Genomic DNA, 27,849 nt, shown 5'->3' with positions numbered 1-27,849 from the left:
CTCAAACCCAAAACAATAAAGTAAATGGCAACGGGATCATACTTATCAATAATCACCTTAAATGTAAATGGGTTGAATGCCCCAACCAAAAGATAAAGACTGGCTGAATGGATACAAAAACAAGACCCCTATATATGTTGTCTACAAGAGACCCACCTTGAAATGAGGGACACATACAGATTGAAAGTGAAGAGCTGGAAAAAGATATTCCATGCAAATAGAGACCAAAAGAAAGCAGGAGTAGCAATACTCAAATCAGATAAAATAGACTTTAAAACAAAGGCTGTGAAAAGAGACAAAGAAGGACACTACATAATGATCAAAGGATCAATCCAAGAAGAAGGTATAACAAGTATAAATATATATGCACCCAACATAGGAGCACCACAATATGTAAGACAAATGCTAACAAGTATGAAAGGGGAAATTAACAATAACACAATAATAGTGGGAGACTTTAATACCCTACTCACACCTATGGATAGATCAACTAAATAGAAAATTAACAAGGAAACACAAACGTTAAATGGTACAATAGACCAGTTAGACCTAATTGTTATCTATAGGACATTTCACCCCAAAACAATGAATTTCACCTTCTTCTCAAGCGCATATGGAAACTTCTCCAGGATAGATCACATCCTGGGCCATAAATCTAGCCTTGGTAAATTAAAAAAAACTGAAACCATTCCAAGCATCTTTTCTGACCACAATGCAGTAAGACTAGATCTCAATTACAGGAGAAAAATGATTTAAAATTCCAACATATGGAGGCTGAACAACACTCTGTTGAATAACCAACAAATCATAGAAGAAATCAAAAAAGAAACCAAAATAGGCATAGAAATGAATGAAAATGAAAACACAACAACCCAAAACCTGTGGGACACTGTAAAAGCAGTGCTAAGGGGAAGGTTCATAGCAATATAGGCATACCTCAATAAACAAGAAAAAAGTCAACTAAATAACCTAACTCTACACCTAAAGCAACTAGAAAAGGAAGAAATGAAGAACCCCAGGGTTAGTAGAAGGAAAGAAATTTTAAAAATTAGGGCAGAAATAAATGCAAAAGAAACAAAAGATACCATAGCAAAAATCAACAAAGCCAAAAGCTGGTTCTTTGAGAGGGTAAATAAAATTGACAAACCACTAGCCAGACTCATCAAGAAACAAAGGGAGAAAAACCAAATTAATAAAATTAGAAATGAAAATGGAAAGTTCACAACAGACAACACAGAAATATAAAGGATCATAAGAGACTACTATCAGCAATTATATGGCAATAAAATGGACAACTTGGAAGAAACGGACAAATTCTTAGAAAAGTACAACTTTCCACAACTGAACCAGGAAGAAATAGAAAATCTGAACAGACCCATCACAAGCACGGAAATTGAAACTGTAATCAGAAATCTTCCAGCAAACAAAAGCCCAGGTCCAGACGGCTTCACAGCTGAATTCTACCAAAAATTTAGAGAAGAGCTAACACCTATCCTACTCAAACTCTTCCAGAAAATTGCAGAGGAAGGTAAACTTCCAAACTCATTCTATGAGGCCACCATCACCCTAATACCAAAACCTGATAAAGATGCCACAAAAAAAGAGAACTACAGGCCAATATCACTGATGAACATAGATGCAAAAATCCTTAACAAAATTCTAGCAATCCAACAACACATTAAAAGGATCATATATCATGACCAAGTGGGCTTTATCCCAGGGATGCAAGGATTCTTCAATATCTGCAAATCAATCAATGTAATACACCACATTAACAAAATGAAAAATAAAAACTATATGATTATCTCAATAGATGTAGAGAAAGCCTTTGACAAAATTCAACATCCATTTATGATAAAAACCCTCCAGAAGGCAGGAATAGAAGGAACATTCCTCAACATAATAAAAGCTATATATGACAAACCCACAGCAAACATTATCCTCAATAGTGAAAAATTGAAAGCATTTCCCCTAAAGTCAGGAACAAAACAAGGGTGCCCACTCTTACCACTACTATTCAACATAGTTTTGGAAGTTTTGGCCACAGCAGTCAGACCAGAAAAAGAGATAAAAGGAATCCAAATTGGAAAAGAAGAAGTAAAACTCTCACTGTTTGCAGATGACATGATCCCCTACACAGAAAACCCTAAAGACTCTACCAGAAAATTACTAGAGCTAATCAATGAATATAGTAAAGTTGCAGGATAAAAAATCAACACACAAAAATCCCTTGCATTCCTATATACTAATAATGAGAAAATAGAAAGAGAAATCAAGGAAACAATTCCATTCACCGTTGCAATGAAAATAATAAAATACTTAGGAATATATCTAAAGAAACAAAAGACCTATATATAAAAAACTATAAAACACTGGTGAAAGAAATCAGAGAGGACACTAATAGATGGAGAAATATACCGTGTTCATGGATTGGAAGAATAAACATTGTGAAAATGAATATATTACCCAAAGTAATTTATAGGTTCAATGCAATCCCTATCAAGCTACCAGCGGTGTTTTTCACAGAGCTAGAACAAATAATTTCACAATTTGTATGGAAATACAAAAAACCTCAAATAGCCAAAGCAATCTTGAGAAAGAAGAATGGAACTGGGGGAATCAACCTGCTGGAGTTCAGGCTCTACTACAAAGCCACAGTATCAAGACAGTATGGTACTGGCATAAAGACAGAAATATAGATCAATGGAACAAAATAGAAAGCCTAGAAATAAATCCACGCACCTATGGACACCTTATCTTTGACAAAGGAGGCAAGAATATTCAATGGAGAAAAGACAGTCTCTTTAACAAGTGGTGCTGGGAAAACTGGTCAACCACTTGTAAAAGAATGAAACTAGAACATTCCCTAACACCATACACAAAAATAAACTCAAAATGGATTAAAGATCTAAATGTAAGACCAGAAACTATAAAACTCCTAGAGGAGAGCATAGGCAAAACACTCTCTGACATAAATCACAGCAGGATCCTCCATGACCCACCTCCCAGAATATTGGAAATAAAAGCAAAAATAAACAAATGGGACCTAATTAAAATCAAAAGCTCTGCACAGCAAAGGAAACTATAAGCAAGGTGAAAAGACAGCCTTCAGAATGGGAGAAAATAATAGCAAATGAAGTAACTGACAAAGAATTAATCTCAAAAATATATAAGCAGCTCCTGCAGCTCAATTCCAGAAAAATAAATGGCCCAATCAAAAAATGGGCCAAAGAACTAAACAGACATTTCTCCAGAAAAGACATACAGATGGCTAACAAAGAGATGAAAACATGCTCAACATCACTCATAATCAGAGAAATGCAAATCAAAACTACAATGAGATACCATTTCACACCAGTCAGAATGACTGCTATCCAAAAGTCTACAAGCAATAAATGCTGGAGAGGGTGTGGAGAAAAGAGAACCCTCTTATACTGTTGGTGGGAATGCAAACTAGTACAACCACTATGGAGAACAGTGTGGAGATTCCTTAAAAAACTGGAAATAGAACTGCCATACGACCCAGCAATCGCACTCCTGGGCATACACACCAAGGAAACCAGAATTGAAAGAGACACATGTACTCCAATGTTCATCGCAGTACTGTTTATAATAGCCAGGACATGGAAGCAACCTAGATATCCAACTGCAGACGAATGGATAAGAAAGCTGTGGTACATATACACAATGGAGTATTACTCAGCAATTAAAAGAATACATTTGAATCAGTTCTAATGAGGTGGATGAAACTGGAGCCTATTATACAGAGTGAAGTTATCCAGAAAGAAAAACACCAATACAGTACACTAATGCATATATATGAAATTTAGAAAGATGATAACGATAATCTTGTATACGAGACAGCAAAAGAGACACAGATGTATAGAACAGTCTTTTGGACTCTGTGGGAGAGGGCAAGGGTGGAATGATTTGGGAGAACGGCATTGAAACATGTATACTATCATATGTGAAACAAATCGCCAGTCCAGGTTCAACACATGATACAGGATGCTCGGGGCTGGTGTACTGGGATGACCCAGAGGGATGGGATGGGGAGGGAGGTGGGAGGGGCGTTCAAGATGGGGAACACATGTACACCCAGGGCAGATTCATGTCAATGTATGGCAAAACCAATACAATAATGTAAAGTAATTCGCCTCCAATTAAAATAAATAAATTTAAATAAATAAATAAAAATTTTTTTAAAAAAGGAAAAAAAAGAAATTATTCACTATTTTGGGACTCATGATTATTCAAGTACTGTTTTAAAATATCTCCACTGAAATATATTCAGAAGAAGTACATGCAGGGGGTGGGTTCATGAAAAATAAATAATGGCTAGGGCTAGGCTAAGGTAAGCAAGAGGTGCCCATGGCGCAAACTTAAGGAGATACTCACTCTCATATGCCAAGTCTGTGCTTGCACAAAATGAGCCTGAGAAAGAGTGCCTCCCTGGCACCTGGCTTGCCTCACCCTAGTGACCCTTGAATTAAGTTCAAATAACAATGACATCCAATAGAATGCAATTCTCGTATGCAAAGTACTTAATGCGACACTAGTATATTAACTGCAACAAGTTAGAACAAAATTTCAGAGAATGGCAATGAAGCCAAGGCACTGTACTTAGGTGAGACATTCAGATTTATCAGTGTACCAGTGAGTAGCGCTGAGACATTATTCACCTTTTACTCCATAGGTTATTAACTTGAGAAACAGAGCATTAAGGTAACAATAAATCTGGGGGCACAACACAGCAAAATGTAATCTTCCCACACAAGAGGACTTAAAGTCTTCCTCTATGCCTTAAATTGTTTCATTTAAATAAAAATAGTCAAAACAAAATTTATAAGTAAAACAAAGGGAAACGGGAAGCAAAAATGACAAAAGATAAGGCTAACATATTAAAAAATAAGAGACAAATTCTCTTTGAAATAAATAAATCACTAAGTGGTCTAATGAAGAAGCAGAAAGAAAGCACACAGGCATCATGTCAGAGGTATAAAAGAAGCTCAAACCTCAGCTGTAGAAAAACATGAATATATTATAAAATGACAATTGATAAAACACTGGAATATTTTGCAAATATAATTTAAATTATGTATAAAATGGATGACCTTCCAAGATATCTTAAGTTGTCAAAACTGATGGAAGAAAATATAGAGCCCTTTAATAGGCCCATAACACGAAGGAAACAAAGACTCTTATCAAAGAATTCTTCTCAAAGTAGCTTTGGTGGTGGTTTAGTCACTGTTGTGTCCGACTCTTGTGACCCCATGGACTGTAGCCTTCTAGGCTCCTCTTTCCATGGGATTTAAGCCTACATAATTATAAACCAATGCTTTCAAGCCTTCAGATAATAATAACAATAATAAAATTTCCATTCTAGTTAATTCTTTCAGGGTATTGGGGAATAAGGAAAGTTCTCCTTTCTTGTTTTGAAATCAGCATAAGCCCCATATCTAGACATGACACTCATGCATCCAGAGCCAATGCCATGTACCAATAAAGCAGCAGAAGTCCTGAAGAAACCATCAGTGAATCAAATTCTGTGGTCTATCAAAAGAATACTCAAGAAACAGTTGGCTCAACATTAAGAACTATATTAATGTATAATATTTAATAATCAAAGATAAGCAGATCATCTCATTCAATAGATAGCAATATGATTTTTGAGAAAAGCAAATTAATTTACAGAAATGAATATTAGAAAAGAATTGTTAATGTTAGAAATAACTCTTTGGGATGGGGAAGATGGATTAGAGATACTTCCTATCAACCACAGTGCATCCATTCTGAAGACCTTTGGAAATGTGGAGGGTAACTGCTCAGACCATCTAATGGAGAAAGATAACTGAAGTGTCTCTGACACACAGATGTTATTTTTCAGGAATAATCATAGCAGGTTCTCAGAAAGCCTAGAAATGCTGAGCGATTGTTGTTCTTACCTTTACCTCCAAAGACTGATGCTTCCAGGGATAGGGTTTCTTGGGAATCCTGAGCTCACTCATTTTGCTGTTTAAGAACTTAGAATTTAATCCAGAAGCTGACAACAGAGACTGCCCTGCTGCCTCCTGCTATGCTGCTGGTGGGTCAGGCAAAGGAGGAGGAAGCAGAGGATCAGGAAGAATGGGAAAGTAGAGACCAGGGCTCCTTCCCAGGTGTCTGTCAGACCTAAGCTGAAGAGAGAAGAGAAACTTTGAAGTGGATGAAACATGGAGTGTAAGCAAATGTTTTACTTTTTATACACATAAAAATGAACAAATCATAAATGTACACTTTTCACAAAGCAAAAACACCCAGGTGACTAGCACCCAAGTAATGGATTATTACCAGTACCACAGGACCCTCCCTGAAGTGCCCCTTTCCCTCTCCTACCCAAGGGGAATCCTCACCTTGATTTTTAATAATTAGTTTTGTCTGTTTTTAAAAACAAAACTCTAGTTAAACTTTGTTTTAGATTCTTACTACTACTCCCTACTGAGTACTCCTCCCTTTTTACTAACTTATTATTTTATATTGGGTTATAGCTGATTAACAATGTTATGATAGTTTCAGGTGAACAGCTAAGGGACTCAGCCATACATATATGTGTATCCATTCTCCCCCAAACTATTTAAACTCCTAAAAGAAGGTAACTTTTGTCTGTTTCACTTAAAATGTGTTTATGAGATCTGTCCATGGTGTTGCATATTGTGGTCTATTTATTCTCATTGCTGTAGGAATAGACCATAATTTTTTAATCATCTTTCTCTTGACAATTAAGTTGTTTGCTGTTGGGCTATTATAAATAGTGCTCCTATGAACATTGTTGTACATCTTTTTCCAAATATCTGTGTACATTTCTAAGTGAAATGTCTAAATCATTGGAATGTCTAAATTTAGCTTTAGGAGATATCACCAACAAACTTTTCCCGATTTCTTTTATACTCACAGTCATAGGGTGTGAGAGTTCCAGTTGCTTCACATTTTGCCAGGGTTTGCTGTTTTCCATTTTTTTTATTTTTCCCTTTCTGTTAAGCATGTAGTGGGATCTTACTGTGGTTTTGATATTCATTTCTCAAAAGTCTAAGGAAGTTGAGGGCCATTTTATACATTCATAGACCACTTGAATTTTTCTTTTATGAAGTCCCTGTTCAAAACATTTGCCTATTGGGTAGTCTAGGTTTTTTCTCTTTTTCTCCTGTGTTCAATTTGCCCATCCATTATACTACTCCTCTTTTTTATCCTTCTTTTGGTTTACTACAAACTCTCCTTCCTCTCTAAACTGTAAATACCCAGAAGACAGAGTCAGAGTGATCTCATCTCAGCATCACCCTCAGAGCCTGGCAATCAATTTCCTTTAAAGCTGTAGCTCCAAAATATCTATTGATTTGTATTAGGAGATTCTCATTATCTTCTAAATTAGCCCAAGGTTCTAGTCCCTGTGGTTCTACTTGGCTTCTAAACATGCTAAGAATTTCTCCTCTAGGATAGCTGTAGCAAAACCGATATCAGCTCTTTGTGTAGAGACAGTCTAGAGGATGTGTTTTAAGTACTAGAAGTCAGAATTAATTCCTATTGGGGTTGATGATGATTATCTGAGACTCTTAAGAAAATAAGGAAACTCTAAAAAAGGTCAAATGATCTTTTTTAATCCTGAAAAGAATTTCTCTGGTGTGTGATATTGTTCTATGATTTCTTACATCTTATGTATTTAGGTTTCTTCTCTTTCATTTAAACCTTCATTTCATTTGAAAATGTCTCTGTTGTCTTCCTCCAATTTTCACTCTATGGACTAAACTATCTCATTATCTCTTCTAAAAGTTACCACATTGCCTCCCTTCACATTCATTCTTTTTACATTATAGGTTTTCCAATTCTATCTGCTCTCTCCTATGATCTTTAGCTAATCTAATTTAATCTCCTTGTCATTTCCTGGTTGTTAATCTCCTGGAAATAGGATGAGTAAATATCTATTTTGCCTGATGGAAATAATCCTAGTATAAATAATTTTAAAATGACCCATTTAATTTTAGCATGTGAATTTTTAATAGAATGTAACCACATAAATAAACATCCATATTTCTCAATGTATAAAAACAATAAAAATGTTAATTCTGTGGATTACAGCCTTAAAATTATATTCTGCGCTGAGCTATATAACATACAATTATGCATATAGTAGATATTTTCTGCACCTATAATAACCCCCATGAAGGTACTTATCAGTGATTATTTTCTCACAGATTTTTATTTTTCTAGTTCTTTCCAAAAAGGAAAATTTAAAGACAACAGGATTGATGTTTCAGGTTTTCCCAGCAGTTGTCAACCCTGGGTGTGTGTTACAAATACTGGGTAGTGTCTAAAAACTAGTGATATCTGGGCTCTACCCCAGACCAATTCATTCAGAATCTCTGGAGTAGATCCCATTCACCTGGATGTTTTAGAGACTCCCCAGGGAAATTGAACATGCAACCAAAATTGAGAACTGCCAAGTCTATGGCCAAGAATAACAATAAGTAAAAAAATGTTGAAAAGTTAATGCAAAGTACTACATTTAAGTTTGCAACTATATCCTCAGAGACGGGTGAGAGTCCTTTCTTTGGCCCAGTGCTGGATTTCTGCTTGTCCAAATGTGAGGTAAAAAACCAGGCCAAACATGTTGACAGCAGCAGCTAGGAAAAATACATTCCTCCAACCAGACACAGAATCCTGGAGGCAAACAAACAAACAACAACAACAACCAAAAATCAGAATTATGTCTCAGAGTTGCTTCTCCGTCAGTTCCAGAAAGACTTCATTTTGTATATTGCAACACTGATCATAAGAATCTAGGGAATGATATGCAATAACCACTTAACATCTTGAATTCTCAAAGAAAGTTTGGTGAAACTGTTGGAAACAAGAGGATGCTAAAGAGCACACTGGGTTCTGACTTGGAATGAATCTTTCTTTAAGCCCCCCCAAATCAACCTATACTAATATTTTTCTAGAAATCTGGATCTAGAGGCTTGAAAATATTGTATTACTCATTTAAATTATGCCTAAAATAATAGTTTGAAGATCATCACTCTTCTGTTTTTGGCTGTTGACATCAATCGCAATAACCCCCTGAATGGACACCTCAATATGATGTGAGTCATATTTGGTCTGACTGTATGAGTTTCCTCTTGAAACCCTTGTAAGTCATAGTTTATTTCTGGCATTATAGTCACAGTGTATCCCTAGCAATTTGGTCAAAAAGTAACCTGAAAATAGGTCACCTAGAGATGTATTAAAATGATTTTTTTGTTTTTGTTTTTGGTAAGTTGACTCATGCCTATCCTGCCATCCCAGCCTGGTTCTGCCTTTCCATATTCCCTACCAGCCCACACTTGGTACTGAGCAAGCCTCATGGGCCATCCTCCCTGCTTCGTTTCACAGCTATTCGTTTCACCCATGATTTAAACTCTCTTTAAGCTGGTCTTGGGACCCTTTGTGTTTCCATTTCTTAATTTTTTTTTTAGAAATTGGGGTTAATATGAACAGACTCTTCATAACTTTCCCTTTTCACCCCTGTGACTCTTATCCTTGACATGTATCATTCACTCTAGTCATAAGAGCTGTTTCATTCTTTTTTTCCTCTAGGAAATCACCTGTGCTATTTTCTCTGCCCGAACTGCCCATTTTCATCAATCTAATATCTATTCATTTTTTAGAAATTCAGCTTATACTTCTCTTTCCCTGGGAAATCTGACTTACCAGTGTCTGACTTAGAGTCCCCTACAAACAGAATAATTGTGTTGATATCCATGTTGATTTTCCCCATCAGATCACATAGTCCTTGAGAACAGGGGCCCAGCTGTGAGTCCCCAGTGCCTAAAACAATACCTGCCACTTGCAGATATTCAATAAACTGGCCCAACCTGACTGATAAGGAATCCAGTGGCAGTGGAAGAGATGATTCCTGCAATGAGCCCAAATCCCCTTGAGATTCCCATGAGGAAACTTGCATATCTGTGGAGAGATGATTTTATAGATGATTTTATATAGAAAGCTGCCTATGTCTTTTCAGTAACTCAACACTAATGCAGTTCAGTTCTAATAGCAAAGTCATTTAGACTACTGAAGATTTTTTGTTCACTTCAACACAGCTCAGGCATATCAGTTTGCAAATCCTGAAATCATTTATCTACCAACTCAACATCCAACTCTTTGGGACCCCATGGACTGTAGCCCACCAGACTCCTCTGTCCATGGGATTTCCCAGGCAAGAATCCTACAGTGGGTTGCCATTTCCTACTTCAGGGGATCTTCCCAACCCAGGGATTGAACCTGAGTCTCCTGCATCTCCTGCATTGGCAGGCGAATTCCTTACCACTGCACCACCTGGGAAGCCACCACACCAACTCAACAGCTAGGAAACAATTCTATCTCCCAGAAGCCCAGGTTCCCACCCCAGTGTCTTAGTATGGTGGCAGTTAGAGCAGTGGATGAGACAACAGACTCTGGAGAGATGACTTGGGTCCAAATCCTGCTCTGCCTTTGCATGACCTCAGGCATCTCACTTACATTTCTTGTGCCTCTATCATCTATATCTCTTATAAAGTGAAGATACCAATAAGACATGTAATTGAGTAGATCAGATGTGTTGATATATGAAAGTGAAAGTGAAAGTCATTCAGTCGTGTCAGAGTTTTCACAGCCCCATGTACTATATGGTCCATGGAATTCTCCAGGCCATAATACTGGAGTGGGTAGCCTTTCCCTTCTCCAGGGGATCTTCCCAACCCAGGGATCGAATGCAGGTCTCCCACATTGTGGATGGATTCTTTACCAGGTGAGTGACAAGGGAAGTCCAAGAATACTGGAGTGAGTAGTCTATCCCTTCTCCAGCAGATCTTCTAGACCCAGGAAGTGAACAGAGGTCTCCTGCATTGCAGGCAGATTCTTTACCAACTGAGCTATCAGGGGGGTTGATACGTGAGAAGTCCTTTAAATAGGGTTTGGCTCATGGCAAGCATATATATATATATATGCTAAAATAATCAACACTTTGGAAGCTTTTCCAAAACACAACATGGGTCCTTTCCTAGAACACACAGTCCAGTCTCAAGTGGGGAAGCTAGGGAAGTTTTTCACCTAAATGTTATCAGCCAAGATTGGGCACCATTGTTCTAAAAATGCCTTAAGTCATGGCCGCATACTGACATTTCTGGCTATTTGTTAGTACTCTGCCATCAATTTGTGCATGTCAACAACAAGAAGGAGTTACAAAAAGACCGAGTCTAAACCTCCAGATAGGCCTGGGGAAGGGGACAAACAGATAAAGATCTTACCGGGGGGCAACATCTAAGGTGTTGATGATGAATCCAGAATCACACAGGTTGCTGGTCCCAGGAATAAGTATCAGCAAAATAATGGTTGTTGTGTAACTGGAAGCCACAAAAGGGAGGGCCACAGCACATAGTGATGGAAGGAGGAGCCCTGGGCAATGGGGACACACTGTCAAGAACCTCTGACCATGTGTGGAAAAGGGATTTGTTAACTGAGTTTTGTCTAGACTTACCTAAGGATGAAAAGAGTTTTCGGACAGTGATTAATCTAAGAAGATTCCTGGACAGGAGGAAATCTGCCAACTGACCTCCAAGAATTGTACAACTTGCAGCAGCAATAAAAGGCAGGGAGGATAGAACCCCACTCTGAAGGAGGGAAATGTATAGAGTGAGTAGTAACAGAGGTACATATGGCAACAGATTTTATTAGTGACACAGACAAACCATTAGCCCACCCTCCTAACACTCTTGAGTTTTAAAGAAATTGGCATCATTTTCTACAAGAGCACTGTCTCAGGTAAAATGGCCAGCACTTGCATTATACTGGTCTCCAGAGAAGAGCACAATTCATTTCTAAAGGAAATTGAAGCATCAGCTAGCATGGCAATGTTGCATAGTGGTTAAGAACACAGACACTGCAGTAGCTCAATCACTGAGTAATTGTGTAATCCAGGGAAGTCTTCTTCCTCTACATGTCCTCATTTATACAGCTGTGCAATGGGAATCATTACAAAACCTCTCAATCATTGTGAGGGTTAAAAGAGTGATTATATGCAAAGCCAAAATGTAGTAGGCAGCAGAGAACTATTTCTCCTTTTATGATTAATATGTTCATAAAAGTACAGGAAGCATACTCACGTCTCTGATGTTGACACGGAGCACAGAACTGATATACGTTGGTAGGTATGTTATGATTATGGTGCATAACCAGAAATGGCTGAAAAACCCCGTGAAAATGGCCCAAAGTGGTAGGCATCTGACCATAGACTTTATGGGGACAGATCGTCTAGGAGAACTGGACTGAAAGGAAACATCTAATCAACATGGCTATTAGAACAGGTCAGAGGGTGCCTCTCCTGAGAGCCCCACACCCTACCCTGGAGGTCTCTGAATAGTCCACAAGTAGAAGGGTTGCTTGGTACCTGTTGAGCCAGTGAAGACACGATGTGTTCCTTTTCCCTGATGCTTATGCATGGGTGATGCAAGGGGTCATCGTAAATCACTGTGAACCACAGGAAACAGCAGACACAGCCAATGCTACCTGGGAAGCCGGGACCCAGTTAGTTTTGTGAGCTGGGGGAAGGGAGTTTCCTCTGAAGTAGCATATCTCCCCCCAAAACACACATGTTAATTCATGGTTATTTCACCATAAGGACCTAAATTTTACCATTTTTCATTTTAACCCACCTACAAATCTCCTTTTGACTAAATGTAGAAGCCATTTGACAATGTCAGAGCCCTCTGGAGAAAGCAGGAACATGGCATACCTTTGTATAGCTAATTAATTACTCTTCAGACTCCAGCGGATGCATAAAATTGGTGTGGCAAGGAAAAATTTCCAACACATTTGCAAAAGATAGTGTTATCATATTCAAATGCTATATCCATTATGGATTTCCAGAAAAATATTTCTTAACAGTACCTGATTAACATGTGTGGACCAAAATGACTTGGGAGTAGTATCATTAATGAGAAAGCCATCCTAGCCAGAACCATACTGAATGATACCGATTAATTAAAACAAAAAGATAGAAACTTGTCTCATTGCTGAGATTTGTCACTTGAAAAAATCCTATTTTAAAGACTCTGTGGATTAATGTTCTTTAAATTCCCGGATTTATCCATTCTTTTATTTGTAAAGCTATAGGTTAGGCATTGTGATAGTACCAAAGTGATGAAAAAATTATGGAATAGATTTTTTGCCTCAGTCATCTCACAGACTAGTGGAGACAAAAAAGGGGAAATAAATAATCACATGCCAACACAGCCTAGAAAAGAAATTATCAGTAACCATCACAAAGGACAGAAAGAATCTGATGGGATAAGATTTGGAAATCCCCATATGGAAGGGGACATTTAATTTGAACTTAGCAAGATTCACTTGGTAGAGAATAGGTTAAGGGTACCTTTGCAGAAATAATAATTATAGCAAAATATGAAGACAAATTGAAAATGTGCTTTACCAGCTTTGACATCTTAACCACATGCGGCAATTAAACACGGCATTTCAGATGTGGCGGCAGAGATTCTAAGAAGCCTGGGGTGAGTGTGTAAAGTTGCACTCTTGATTTCTCAGAAGTCAGCACCATAAAGATGCATTTTCTCTCAAATGGAAAGAATATGGGTCATGGGTGATGTAAGCATGAAAACAAATGACTGGTAAGTAGAGATGTTAGGATTTAAGAGAAAGTGACTCACCAAAAATGTAGAAGATAAAAGGCCAGCCCAAGGCCTGGGAGATTAGTCCCCCCACACAGAGAATGATGAAGGACCCAAATGCTGCCCCTGAAGAGAAGAGAGATTGGGAAAAAAAAAAAAAAAAAAACTGAGGAAAATAGCAATGGTTGAATGACTTCCCTGGATGTTATCCCAACAGTGAGGTGGCAGATTTAGAATTACTGGGTAATGACAGACTTTATTCCAGCTCACAGATCTCCCTCAGTAAAGTCATGGAAAATAATTAGAATTAATATATCACAGTGATATGCCACCTGACGCTTCAATGGCTCCTTTAACACCAACATGACCAAATCCAAATCCCATTTGTCATAGAAACTCTCTGTAAACATAGCCCACAATATTTCTTTATAATTAGAGTTACATTCTGGCAGGGGCAATATGAGATCCGCAACAGAAAAGGAAAGTCTTACAAAAACTAATAAGATAAAGTCCTTGACCTCAAGGAGATTTCAGCCCAGAGAACATGAACAAAATTCACTATTAAATTGTAATACACTGTAGACCTTTGAGTCTGAACGTATTTTTCAGAGACTCACAATTAGAAATGTATTTTACATGGCAACACAGTATATCCGTTCCGTTCCGTCGCTCAGTCGTGTCCGACTCTTTGCGACCCGGTGGACTGTAGCCTACCAGGCTTCTCTGTCCATGGGATTCTCCAGGCAAGAATACTGGAGTGGGTTACCGTTTCCTTCTCCAGGGGATCTTCCCGACCCAGGGATCGAACCCGGGTCTCCCGGATTGGAGGCAGACGCTTTAACCTCTGAGCCACCAGGGAAGCCCCAACACAGTATATACACAAATACAAACACACACACTTCAAACAAAAGTTTCATGAATCAATACTTAGCCTTACCGTGTGCAATTCACTCCAAAGTTTTCTACTTTATTCTATTCATTTTTATTTTGAAACACTGGTTTTGACCTACTGAATTGATTTTATGACCCCTTCAATGGGTCCCGATATGAAATTTTGGGGAAAAATGTGAAATATAAATATGATAGTAAAACTATAATTTTCTATGAAACTATAGGAGAAATGAGGAGAAACATGAGGAGAAAATTAAAATTGATGATAAAATCAACAAATTGTTTACACACCCTAAGCAGTAGGGTGGATGGAATTTTAGTAGAAAAAGAGAGACTTTAAGTGCACTTAGTACGTAGTGTGACCTGAGCCTTGCTTACAGAGGAATTTGAGTGGGAAGGCAGGAGGAAACCATAAGTAAAGCACCTTTCAGTTCAGTTCGGTCGCTCAGTCGTGTCCGACTCTTTGCGACCCCATGAACCGCAACACTTTATATCCGTTTAATAACATCTTTATCTGTAAAGTGGAGGAATACATTGAAGATTCCCAGGCAAATTAGCAAAAATGTCCCGTCTATGCTTTAAGGAGATAACTTGGCTTGATGGAAAGGGAGGTTTGAAGGAAACAAAGAGGCGAAAGACCAACTGGGAATATTCACAGTTAGAAGAGATGATAACTACACCAGAAAGAGGCAGAATACAGGAGGGTTGTTTTTTTCGTAAAAATCTGCAGGATGCAGCCACGCACTGGACCGGGAGTGAGAGGCTTTATGACCCTCAGTTCTGTTCTTCAAGTATAAGGCAAAGAGCAATGATGAAGTTAGTCCTCAGTATGATTACACACTCAGAAGGGCACTGTACCATGGTGATCCAGAGTGTGCACTCTGGTACCAAACTGCCAGGGCGTAAACCTCAGCTCTACCACCTGCTGGCTCTTAGGCTCTGGGCAATTTAGTTAATCTTTGCATACTTTAATTCCCTCCTGTGTAAAATGAGAGTTTAAAATAGTCATCAAAGGGTTGTTGTGACTATTAGCTTAGAAGAGTAAAGAGGTCAGAAAACTGCACTCTTTAAACTCTACTTTCAAGCCTGATTTATCTCTTTACCACTGATGGTCTTAATTCTCATTTGCATATCTTCGCTAACATGGTGTTTATACAGTTAACTTGATTTTTTCCACTTACGCAAACTCTTAAAGTTCTAAACTTTTCCCTACAATGCTTTTCTGACTGCCCTCACAATGCTCACAATGGTCTTTTCTGTCTGAAGTCTTAGTGACTTTCCAGCACAGGTATATTTATCTTATTTGGTGTGTGACCGTCTTACATTGTTGAATTTTTTTTTAAAGCACTTTTCTCCCTGTCCCCCAAATCAACCTAGGCATAGAAGGAAAGATGCGGTAGGGTGAAGCAGATTACAAAGTTGTGATCCATACATGCATCCTTACCTGATCCCGCAATGCTGGTGAGCTTGCTTCGTTCAAGTGGGGGAGCCCATTTTGCCCAAATTGTAAACTGACCTGTCCATGCCATACCCTGAAATGACAATTAGAAAGACTCGGTCTCCAGTAGAATTCAGGAACCTGTATTCCACACAGAATGAGAAAGTAACTGGTTACCTGAGCCATGCCCTGGACTGTCCGAATCACAATAACCAGAATCACTCCAAAGTCAGCAGTCAGTGGTGTAAAGAGGGTGAGAAGGGAGGAGACCAGCAAACCAGCACCAAGCATCTGTTTTGCTCCAAATATCCCCGCTAAGTAGCCACTTGGGATCAGAGTTAGTATTATCCCGTAGTTGATGGAGCTAAAGATGATACCCTGAGTTTCTGGACTCCATTCATATACAGAGACCTGGGGGATTGGAGAGAGGGGGAGGAAAATTCTTTACTAAGAATTTATTTTATAAACAATCTAATTTATAGCCAGAGCTGCCTGTACTCAGTTGTGTCCGACTCTTTGTGACCCCATGGACAGTAGCCTGCCAGTCTCCTTTGTCCATGGGCCTTCCCAGGCAAGAATACTGGAGCAGTTTCCATTTCCTACTCCAGGGGATCTTCCCGACCCAGGGATCAAATCTGTGTCTCTTGTGCCTTCTGCATTGGCAGGAAGATTCTTTACCACTGTGCGACCTGGATTCTGGCCCTCCTATATAATATTAATTTTGGTTTTTCTCCATTTTTACCTAAACTTAAATATTCCAACTTTTCCAAACAACCCATTATATTCCTAAATTGATTCTCTTACATGGAGACAAAATAGACTAAATGAAGAGGAAAAGTGATAAAGAAATGATTATATAGGTAGATGATAAGAAGATGTAAATTAAATATAGTGAAAGATCTCCTTTTAACTATTTTGGTTCTAGTAAATAATTTGGGTGACATGCTGATTCTCATTTCAAAAAATTTCAAAACACATCTTTACTGAATGCTTATCAAAGTCAGTCCCTAAAATCAAATTTAAGAATCATGGTCTATCCTAGCAGAACTGACTTCCTAAAACACATATTACACATTAATAAGACCACATTTCTCTTCTGATATAACCCAATAAATAATTTTTGGTAGCCACTAGATACATGGCACCATGGTATAAAATCAAAATGTAAAATACAAAATATAAAATAACTATAAATAAAGCAAGATACATGATTCATGTCCGAATTCAAGCTTGAGGATGAACAGCAGTAAAACAGGGACTTTGAGAAGAGGGAAGAACAATTTGGGAAGGTCCCAGGAAGGAAGAAGTACTTGAACCATTCTTTGTAGAATGACTATGATTTGTATAAAGAGAAATAGGAAAACTCATTGTCATTGAAGAAATACAGCAAAAGTGGACTTGAAGCATTTGGAATGAGACACAATGATTAGAAGCTAACCGGGACTCTGACTTGCCAGAGCAAAGACTGTTCCTGAGCCACTGAGAGCAGACATGAGTGTGCCGAGAAGCGGGCCAGGTTCTGTAGAAGTGCAGCATTTCAAGAGAGGAGTTGGCAACTTGAAGGTATCCTGGATTCTTATGCACAGGAGTGTGAATATGTAGAATGAATAATGGAAGAAAGATTTGAGGCAGAGAGGTCATTATAAATAAGCTGGCTCCAAGGTTCAAGCTTTAGAAAAGGCAGAGGCACCAGAGATCAAATTGCCAACATCCGCTGGATCATGGAGAAAGCAAGAGAGTTCCAGAGAAACATCTGTTTTTGCTTCATTGACTATGCCAAAGCCTTTGACTGTGTGGATCACAATAAACTGTGGAAAATTCTGAAAGAGATGGGAATCCCAGACCACCTGACCTGCCCCTTGAGAAACCTGTATGCAGGTCAGGAAGCAACAGTTAGAACTGGATATGAAACAACAGACTGGTTCCAAATAGGAAAAGGAGTACATCAAGGTTGTATATTGTCACCCTGCTTATTTAACTTATATGCAGAGTACATCATGAGGAACACTGAGCTGGAAGAAGCACAAGCTGGAATCAGGATTGCTGGGAGAAATATCAATAACCTCAGATATGCAGATGACACCACCCTTATGGCAGAAAGTGAAGAGGAACCAAAAAGCCTCTTGATGAAAATGAAAGAGGAGAGTGAAAAAGTTGGCTTGAAGCTCAACATTCAGAAAACAAAGATCATGGCATCTGGTCCCATCACTTCATGGGAAATAGACGGAGAAACAGTGGAAACAGTGCAAGACTTTATTTTGGGGGCTCCAAAATCACTGGGGATGCTGATTGCAGCCCTGAAATTAAAAGAAGCTTACTCCTTGGAAGGAAAGTTATGACCAACCTAGATAGCATATTAAAAAGCAGAGACATTACTTTGCCAACAAAGGTCCGTCTAGTCAAGGCTATGGTTTTTCCTGTGGTCATGTATGGATGTGAGAATTGGACTGTGAAGAAAGCTGATCGCCGAAGAATTATGCTTTTGAACTGTGGTGTTGGAGAAGACTCTTGAGAGTCCCTTGGACTGCAAGGAGATCCAACCAGTCCATTCTATAGGAGATCAATCCTGGGTGTTCATTGGAAGGCCTGATGCTAAAGCTGAAACTCCAATACTTTGGCCACCTCACGTGAAGAGTTGATTCATTGGAAAAGACTCTGATGCTGGGAGGGATTGGGGGCAGGAGGAGAAGGGGACGACAAAGAATGAGACGGCTGGATGGCATCACCGACTTGACGGACATGAGTTTGAGTGAATTCCGGGAGTTGGTGATGGACAGGGAGGCCTGGCGTGCTGTGATTCATGGCGTCGCAAAGAGTTGGACACAACTGAGTGACTGAACAGAACTGAACCGAACTGAAGGTAACAAAATCATAAAATTAGAGGATGATTTTACTGTACATTTAGAAATGTACAGTAAATGATAGTTTAAAGGAAAATATTTAAATGGGGTATAATGATTATTCTCATATAAATATAAGATGAACAGGTGATATTTTATTTAACTCACTGGCTAATGAAGGAATTGGTAAGATGATACAACTGGTCCAAAGGAGAATTCAAGGAACTACATACTTATAAGCAGGAAGTAATGCTGAAATAGTTGCTAAATGTATGGCAAAACTGACTTATTCAACTGAAAGGCAAGTGGAAGAGAGTATCAATTGATTTTCCACAAGACAAAATTCATTTTCAGAGCTATGGGCAAGAATCATTTTATTACTGTTAATACAAAGAACTTAGAGTTGTAAAATGGCTCAAAGATAATAAAAGGTACAGAGAACTGCTTAGAATCAGGCAGAAAAGTGTACTGAGACAGTGCCTAGTTTTTCATCAAAGATATCCAGTAATCTGTTCCTTCCTAGGAGCATCCACAACTTTTTCCAATAGTCACACCCACAACCTTGTAATCATAATAATCTCATTGAAAGACTAATCAGAGAGGTAAGCAGTATCTCAGAGAAAAATAATTACAGAAATTTTTAGTTTGTTATTGATAATTCATGTTCTGTACACCACAGAATCAAGATCCAAGTCCTCTTTTCAAACTGGGTTTTCCCTCTCAACAAAGAGCCTTGTTCTCCATTATACTTACTTCTGCTGTATTAAATTCCTTGATGGTTCTGTTGGAGTGATTGAAGGTGAATGCAAGAGGTCTTTCTGTGGAGTTATTGAATAAACCAGGCTGCTGAGTGCTATTCACCATGGCAATGATTGCAATGCTCAGACTCACACGCTGGGTTATCATGGTGAAGTTTGAGAAGTGCATGATGAGAGCCAGTCCATAGCGTAATGAACAGAATTCAGGACCTAAAGAATAACACAGATATCTGCAGTTATTGGCTTTTCCCACTTCTCTCACTGCTAAATCTGAGAAAACTTCAGATGATATTATGCAGTTTCACCATTTTTTCTCACTCAAATAACCATGACTACAACCCTCCTTTGACATAATCTTTCATTGATTTCAAGATAATAAATCAGAGATCTTACAATCAAGTAAGATCCTTTTTCAGAGGATTCTTACAATCAAGCAAGGCCTTCTTCAGAGGTGTGGGTAGCACATGGAAATATAGAACAAACTAAATGAAGGTATTTATGTCACAGTGTTCCAAAATAAAGTGAATGGAGAAGATAAGGAAGAGTCAGTCACAGAACCTGAGTCTCCCAGCCTCAAGTCTGGGGTCTCATCCATTTTGTATATACATTTACCATAAAGCTTGAAAGTTTATACATAGAGAGCTGCTTTGAGTTAAGCAAATCATATACCCAAGGGTTCTCTTTTAAAATACCTGAGAGCGCATAAATGAGCACATCCACTAACTCCTCAGTGTAATTTTCACTTGGAAATATTTTTGATGTATGTCACTAAACTCTGCCTTCCCATATACTCAGCTTTAAAAGAGCTAATATGGGGAACCATTTTTACTGTTTGTAGGTGATATGGTACTAGACAAGTTGTCCTATTATAAGAGCAACTTATGTTTAAAGTCTCCACATAGCGGAACAATGGGCCAACATTGAAAGGGTTTCCACGCGAATGAAAGATTAAAATATTTCTCTGCATATTTGGGGAACTGGGACTAAAGAGAAATAGAAAGAGAACTTGTAAAGAAACAGATAAAATATACTGGAAGAAAGCATTTTTAATGGCCAAATAGGCTCAGGGATAGGATGGGTTGCCTGCAAAAGAATTATTTCCCTATTAATGGAGGTTTCCACACTCAGAGGAAATAGCTCCTGGGCAAGGATGTTACAGCAGGAATTCATACAAGGGTGAGGGGGTTTGTTTAAAATGACATTTTAAGGACTCATTTCATTCCTTGTGTCCAAGGATTTATTGATCATTTGACCTACTTTCTCACAGATAACTCAGTGCTCCCTAAGGGAAAAGCAGTAGGTAACTGGATGAGAGGCTGGAGCTGGTCCAATATTACACTGAGACAGTCTTCACAGTGAGGAGGCTTGATGGAAAAAGGAGGAGAAAGGAGAGCAAGGTTGAGTAAAGAACACTGGAAATAAGCTTCTACTCTTCCATAATTAGGCTGAGAATAAGAGATGTGGCTTTACTTTTCCTGGTGGAAGTCTTCTCATCCATTTGGCTCCTCTGGGAAATGGTACCACACCTTGTGGTGGAGATTCCCTCTGCCCTGAATCTCTTTTACCACGACAGGCTTTTATCTATGGGGAAGAACAACAATCCAAAACAAGACACACAAACAATTTTTTCATGTTGATGCTGCCTTCTCCCAGCATCAGTGAAAATTGTGATCCAACACAGCTCTATGATTTATATTTTGCAGTACACTTCCTTATTGTCATGCTTACAGAGGACTTGATTTTTATAAGAAAATCTGACTGTGAGTTCTAGCGAAATGATTTAGAGCTAGTCATTTAAATTCTCTAACTATCCATTTCCTGTCCAATAAAAATAAGTCTCATTTCTGAGTGGTGCTGCAAGAATTGAATGAGAAAATTGCAAATCACAGAGAAGCATGCAAAGGTAAGAAGTATTATGGCTTGAGGCAGGTCAGAAGACATGAAAGCTAAATTAAGCTCAAGAGCATGAGGAGGAAATTTCCAACTGACCATGTTTCTGTCCTTTCTGTACAAACAGAACAACATTCACTCAAAGGTGTCTTCTTTGAACATGAAGAACGACATTGTGTAACAGATATACATTACTGTAATCTGTAACACCTTAAAATGCTTATTCTTATCTTTGCTAAAATAGTTGGAACACCTTGCTGGGCTGAAAAGTTCTTCAAATCACCTGTAAAATCATATTGAATGAGGGCTTTCTAATACAATTACAAATAAATTCAGCTATTTGACAGGCAAAAAGAATTCATGACTTCAAATTGGACACATTTAATTTGATATTTATACACTGATCTTCAGGGGATTCATACATTTATTTCTTTTCCATACAATCCTTATTCTAAGAACATTATCAGTTTTGCAGCCTTTCCTAAACCGAAGCATCCATGACCTCACAAACACATGTATCATACTTACATAGCATCATTCAAAGCTTTGCATTCTTTCTGCATATAAATTTAACAAGACTTATCTGTACCCTTAAGAATATTCATAATCTATGCTCATAGGATGAAAAATGATAATAAAAGAGACAGATGAAGAATTTTGTCGAAAAATATTACTTGTAGTATTAGTTATTACAGCATAATATTGGAGACAAATTAACCTAAGCGTAAGAGTTTAATGAATCAACTTTAATAGATTCTTGTACTGGACTTTACTTAAAAAATGTTTTCGAACATATTGCATAACATTAAGGAAATGCCTGTACTCTAGTGTACAAAGCAGGCACTATGTCTGTGTTGATACATGAGCACCCAAAGAGAGAGAAACAGATTTACAAAAGTGACAGCAATGGCCTTTTAAGGGTTACAGAACACACCATGGTCACGTATGATTTTCCATATTTACCAAGTGGTTTTTCAAACAATTCAGTTCAGTTCAGTTGTGTCTGACTCTTTGCGACCCCATGGACTGCAGCACGCCAGGCTTCCCTGTCCATCACCACCTCCTGGAGTTTGCTCAAACTCATGTCCATTGAGTCGGTGAGGTCATCCAACCATCTCATCCTCTGTAGTCTCCTTCTCCTCCTACCTTCAATCTTTCCCAGCATCAGGGTCTTTTCCAAGGAGTCAGTTCTTTGAATCAGGTGGCCAAAGTATTGGAGTTTCAGCCTCAGCATCAGTCCTTCCAACGAATATTCAGGACTGATTTCCTTTAGAATGGACTGATTGGATTTCCTTGCTGTCCAAGGGACTCTCAAGAGTCTTCTCCAACATCACATTTCAAAAGCAGCAACTCTTCGGCACTCAGCTTTCTTTATAGTGCAACTCTCACATCCATTCATGACTACTGGAAAAACCATAGCTTTGACTAGATGGACATTTGTCAGCCAAGTAATATCTCTGCTTTTTAATATGCTGTCTAGGTTTGTCATAGCCTTTCTTTCAAGGAGCAAACATCTTTTAATTTCATGGCTGTAGTCACCATCTGCAGTGATTTTGGAGCCCTCCTCAAAATCAGCCCTGTCACTGTTTCCACTGTTTCCCCATCTATTTGCCATGAAGTGATGGGACCAGATGCCATGATCTTAGTTTTTTGAATGTTGAGTTTAAAGCCAACCTTTTCACTCTCCTGTTTCACTTTCATCAAGAGGCTTTTTAGTTCCTCTTCACTTTCTGCCATAAGGGTGGTATCATCTGCATATCTGAGGCTACTGATATTTCTCCTGGCAATCTTGATTCCAGCTTGTGCTTCACCCAATCCAGCATTTCGCACGATGTACTCTGCTGCTGCTGCATATAAGTTAAATAAACAGGGTGACAATATATAGCCTTGAAGTACTCCTTTCCCAATTTGGAACCAGTCCATTGCTCCATATCTGGTTCTAACTGTTGCTTCTTGACCTGCATACAGATTTCTCAGGAAGCAGGTAAAGTGGTCTAGTATTCCCATCTCTTTAAGAATGTTCCAGTTTATTGTGATCCACATAGTCAAGGACTTTGGTGTAGTCAATAAAGCAGAAGTAGATGTTTTAATGGAACTCCCTTGCTTTTCCAATGATCCAGTGGATGTTGGCAATTTGATCTCTGGTTCCTCTGCCTTTTCTAAAACCAGCTTGAACATCTGGGAGTTCATGGTTCACATATTGCTGAAGCCTGACTTGGAGAATTTTGAGCATTACTTTACTAGTGTGTGAGATAAGTACAACTGTGCGGTAGTTTGAGGATTCTTAGGCATTGCCTTTCTTTGGGATTGGAATGAAAACTGACCTTTTCCAGTCCTGTGGCCACTGCTGAGTTTTCCAAATTTGCTGGCATATTGAGTGCAGCACTTTCACAGCATCATCTTTTAGGACTTGAAATAGCTCGACTGAAATTCCATCACCTCCACTAGCTTTGTTCATAGTGATGCTTCTTAAGGCCACTTGACTTCGTATTCCAGGATGTCTGGCTCTAGGTGAGTGATCACACCATCATGGTTATCTGTCTGATGAAGATCTTTTTTGTATAGTTCTTTGGTGTACTCTTGCCACCTCTTCTTAATATCTTCTGCTTCTGTTAGGCCTGTACTGTTTCTGTCCTTTATTGTGCCCATCTTTGCATGAAATATTCCCTTGATATCTCTAATTTTCTTAAAGAGTCTCTAATCTTTCCCATTCTATTGTTTTCCTCTATTTCTTTGAATTGATCACTGAGGAAGGCTTTCTTATCTCTTCCTGCTATTCTTTGGAACTCTACATTCAGATGGGTATATTTTTCCTTTCCTCCTTTGCCTTTCACTTCTCTCCTTTTCACAGCTATTTGTAAGGCCTCCTCAGACAACCATTTTGCCTTTTTGAATTTCTTTTTCTTGGAGATGGTCTTGATCATTGCTGCCTGTACAATGTCACAAACTTCTGTCCATAGTTTTTCAGGCACTCTGTCTATCACATTTAATTCCTTGAATCTATTTGTCTGTTCCACTGTATAATCGTAAGGGATTTGATTATAAACAATTAGTAGTTACTTATTTTACACTCAGAAAAAGCTAAGGTGTCTTTGAAAGAACAATGATGAGGCTTCATACAGCATAGTCAAGATAGTTTTCTGCTTGCCAAATGTCTCTACGGTTCTGAGAACAAGATCACTCCATTTAAGTTTTAAAATTTTCTTTTTCTATTATAAGAGACAAAATAGATGGCCAGTTGCTAACAAGATAACACCAGGAAATATGTTGACTTTTGCTCTATTTTGGAAGACTTCCCAGTTCTACTAACATCTGGATGACATCAGGAATTCAGTTCAGGACTCAACACTCAGATCCCAGCTGAAGAAACTGGAGTGGCCACCTGATTGACCTGGAGTTTGGACTATTTTCTATTTGATCTCTCTTGTTATGTAAGAGTCCAAGACTTGGCTGAAGGCAACTTTTTAACTGTATGTGCAGCTACAAATATTTATACTCAAAGTTTTCTCATCAACCACTCCAACCAGTCTTACAAACAGAACTCTAGAGCTGAAAGAGATTCAAAGAGTCTCTAACCCAAATGTTTGTTTTATTTATTTTTAATAAGAAGACTGATGTATAGAAAGTTTGGAAAATTACTTCAAGTCACAGAGTTTACTGAGTCAGTACCAGGTCCCCTGATGCCCAGACTGCTGCTTTTTTCTACCTGTTAATATGACTTCCTCTTTATGTTCACATTTTAAGCACATGTTTAAAATGCAATAGGGTAGTTTCATTGTAAGGTATTCTAGACAGAAATTTATATAATTTTAAGTTGTTTTTAAAATTGAAATATAGTTGATTTACAATATTATAATAGTTTCAGGTGTATAGCATAGGGATTCAGCACTTTTGCAGATTAGCCTCCATTCTAGGTTATTACAAGATAATGGCTGTAATTCCCTGTGCTCTACAGTATATCCTTCTTGCTTGTCTATGATTTTAAATTAAGTTTTAATCATTTATTCCAGAAGGAAATTTGCTGATGGAAATACTTTCAGGTTGAGCTTCAAATATTTATAAAGAAATAAAGAAGACTCCTCTTTCTTGCTTTTTTGGTTAGTGAAATTATAACACAAACCTATGATTTCAGTTGTCCTTCCCTTCCATCTGCTGCCATCCCTACCTTAGCTTTCATGGTTTCAAATGCTATTTTAAATTTTGTCTCAACAGTTAACTTCTGTTGTTAATTTCCCTGCATCCTAGTATGAGACAAATACAGAAATCAGTCAGACATCCCAAACCATTCTAAACGAGGCTCCTTCTGTGACATAGTAATGGAACCTATTTTTCTAAAATAATCACAGAAGCATATAAAAGTATGGGATCTGTGAACTGGCATAACTGATATCACTTAAAGACAGTGGAATGATTTTTAGCCTAATCATAAACATTGTCAAGGGTGTTCCTACTTACGAGTGACATTTCAAAGAAATGTCCTACTGTTAAAGTTGCAAATAGACATAGAAAAATTGAATTAAAATTAAGTTAAAGTTGCAAATAGACATACAAAAATTGAATTAAAATTAATTTAAAGGAAAATTCTATAACTTAACAATAACTTCATAACACAAAACAGAATTGTATCTGGTATAAAATTAATAATATAGACAAACGATTTAGGCATCAGCAAAAGATAAGATTTTTTTCTTCTCTTATTGGTAGTCTAGAACTCACTATTTTGTTATCATTTTGTTTCTATTGCTGTTCAGTCAGTCAGTTCAGTCGCTCAGTCGTGTCCGACTCTTTGCGACCCCATGAATCACAGCACGCCAGGCCTCCCTGTCCATCACCAACTCCTGGAGTTCACTCAAACTCATGTCCATCGAGTCGGTGATGCCATCCAGCAATCTCATTCTCTGTCGTCTCCGTCTCCTCCCACCTCCAATCCCTCCTAGCATCAGACTCTTTTCCAGTGAGTCAACTCATCGCATGAGGTGGCCAAAGTATTGGAGTTTCAGCTTTAGCATCAGGCCTTCCAATGAACACCCAGGATTGATCTCCTCTAGAATGGACTGGTTGGATCTCCTTGCAGTCCAAGGGACTCTCAAGAGTCTTCTCCAGCACCACAGTTCAAAAGCATCAATTCTTTGGCGATCAGCTTTCTTCACAGTCCAACTCTCACATCCATACATGACCACAGGAAAAACCATAGCCTTGACTAGATGGACCTTGGTTGGCAAAGTAATGTCTCTGCTTTTGAATATGCTGTCAAGGTTGGTCATAACTTTCCTTCCAAGGAGTAAGCATCTTTTAATTTCAGGGCTGCAATCACCATCTGCAGTGATTTTGGAGCCCAAAAAAATAAAGTCTGACACTGTTTTCACCGTTTCCCCACCTATTTCCCATGAAGTGATGGGACCAGATGCCATGGTCTTAGTTTTCTGAATGTTGAGCTTCAAGCCAAACTTTTCACTCTCCTCTTTCACTTTCATCAAGAGGCTTTTTAGTTCCTCTTCACTTTCTGCCTTAAGGGTGGTGTCATCTGCATATCTGAGGTTATTGATATTTCTCCCAGCAATCTTGATTCCAGCTTGTGCTTCTTCCAGCCCAGCGTTCCTCATGATGTACTCTGCATATAAGTTAAATACGCATGGTGACAATATACAACCTTGACGTACTCCTTCTCCTATTTGGAACCAGTCTGTTGTTCCATGACCAGTTAGATTTCCCTTAATATTGAGCCTTTCTTGCATCATCTCTATTAGCCGAGTCCCCTAGTTTACTCAGAGTAAATGTTACATGTGGTTGAAAGAGCAGGAACCTGCAGTTCAAAGGGTATCCAAGGACCAAGTTTTTCTCTGTCATTCAGTCTTGAGTAAACCAGAACAGATTTTATAAGATCCCAGAACTTTCACTGTTTCATAGGAAAAATGGGGATAATGTTACTTCATTGAACTGTTGAAAATGAAAACAAAAGAATGAGACATACCTTCTCAATGTAAAATATTATACACTGCAAAATGTTATTGATATTAACAACAGGAATAATAGCAGTCACAAGATTGGCACTTGTGCCCTCTCATATTAATAAATACAAGTTTATAGTAAATGAAATATCTTTCTATAAAAATGCTTTTTATTGATTGCTAAATTGGATTTAAATGCTTCCTTTTAGAACTGGGGTCTTCTGGACTAGAATCTAGAAGATGGAGGAGGAAGGGATGTACCTTGCTACAAACATCAAAGAACATGCAAAGAAGCAATTTATCCCATGTTAGCAAAACTGAGACCTCTTTTTATCACTTGTTTACCTTTCTGAAAGATTGGCAGTTCGGGAATAAAATTATCTATTTCAGTAGATCCTTTCCATCATGCTG

General features: G+C 38.3%; 2 protein-coding genes across 2 annotated transcripts in view; both read right to left on the bottom strand.

The window, feature by feature from the left end:
- Positions 1-27,849, bottom strand: part of H1-1 (H1.1 linker histone, cluster member) — a 263,156-nt gene that overhangs the window by 178,716 nt on the left and 56,591 nt on the right. The gene's annotated exons all lie outside the window — the stretch shown is intronic.
- SLC17A2 (solute carrier family 17 member 2) overlaps positions 3,865-27,849 on the bottom strand; it is a 40,993-nt gene continuing 17,008 nt past the window's right edge. The window contains exons 4-14 of the mRNA XM_088831501.1: positions 21,071-21,181; positions 19,596-19,810; positions 16,180-16,413; positions 16,009-16,096; positions 13,713-13,799; positions 12,437-12,555; positions 12,153-12,314; positions 11,528-11,660; positions 11,298-11,445; positions 9,885-9,975; positions 3,865-8,691 (exon numbers count right to left, since the gene is read on the bottom strand). Of these exons, the coding sequence (XP_088687627.1) occupies positions 8,557-8,691; positions 9,885-9,975; positions 11,298-11,445; positions 11,528-11,660; positions 12,153-12,314; positions 12,437-12,555; positions 13,713-13,799; positions 16,009-16,096; positions 16,180-16,413; positions 19,596-19,810; positions 21,071-21,098 (1,440 nt within the window). The 5' untranslated portion in view covers positions 21,099-21,181 and the 3' untranslated portion in view covers positions 3,865-8,556. The remainder of the gene's footprint in view (positions 8,692-9,884; positions 9,976-11,297; positions 11,446-11,527; positions 11,661-12,152; positions 12,315-12,436; positions 12,556-13,712; positions 13,800-16,008; positions 16,097-16,179; positions 16,414-19,595; positions 19,811-21,070; positions 21,182-27,849) is intronic.

The sequence above is a fragment of the Moschus berezovskii genome, chromosome 23, assembly GCF_049115385.1.
Source record: "Moschus berezovskii isolate FMDL1 chromosome 23, NW_MosBer_1.0, whole genome shotgun sequence".
Taxonomy (NCBI): Eukaryota; Metazoa; Chordata; class Mammalia; order Artiodactyla; family Moschidae; genus Moschus; species Moschus berezovskii.
The sequence above is the reverse complement of the archived record's forward strand: the minus strand, read 5'-3'. Positions and strand labels throughout refer to the sequence as shown.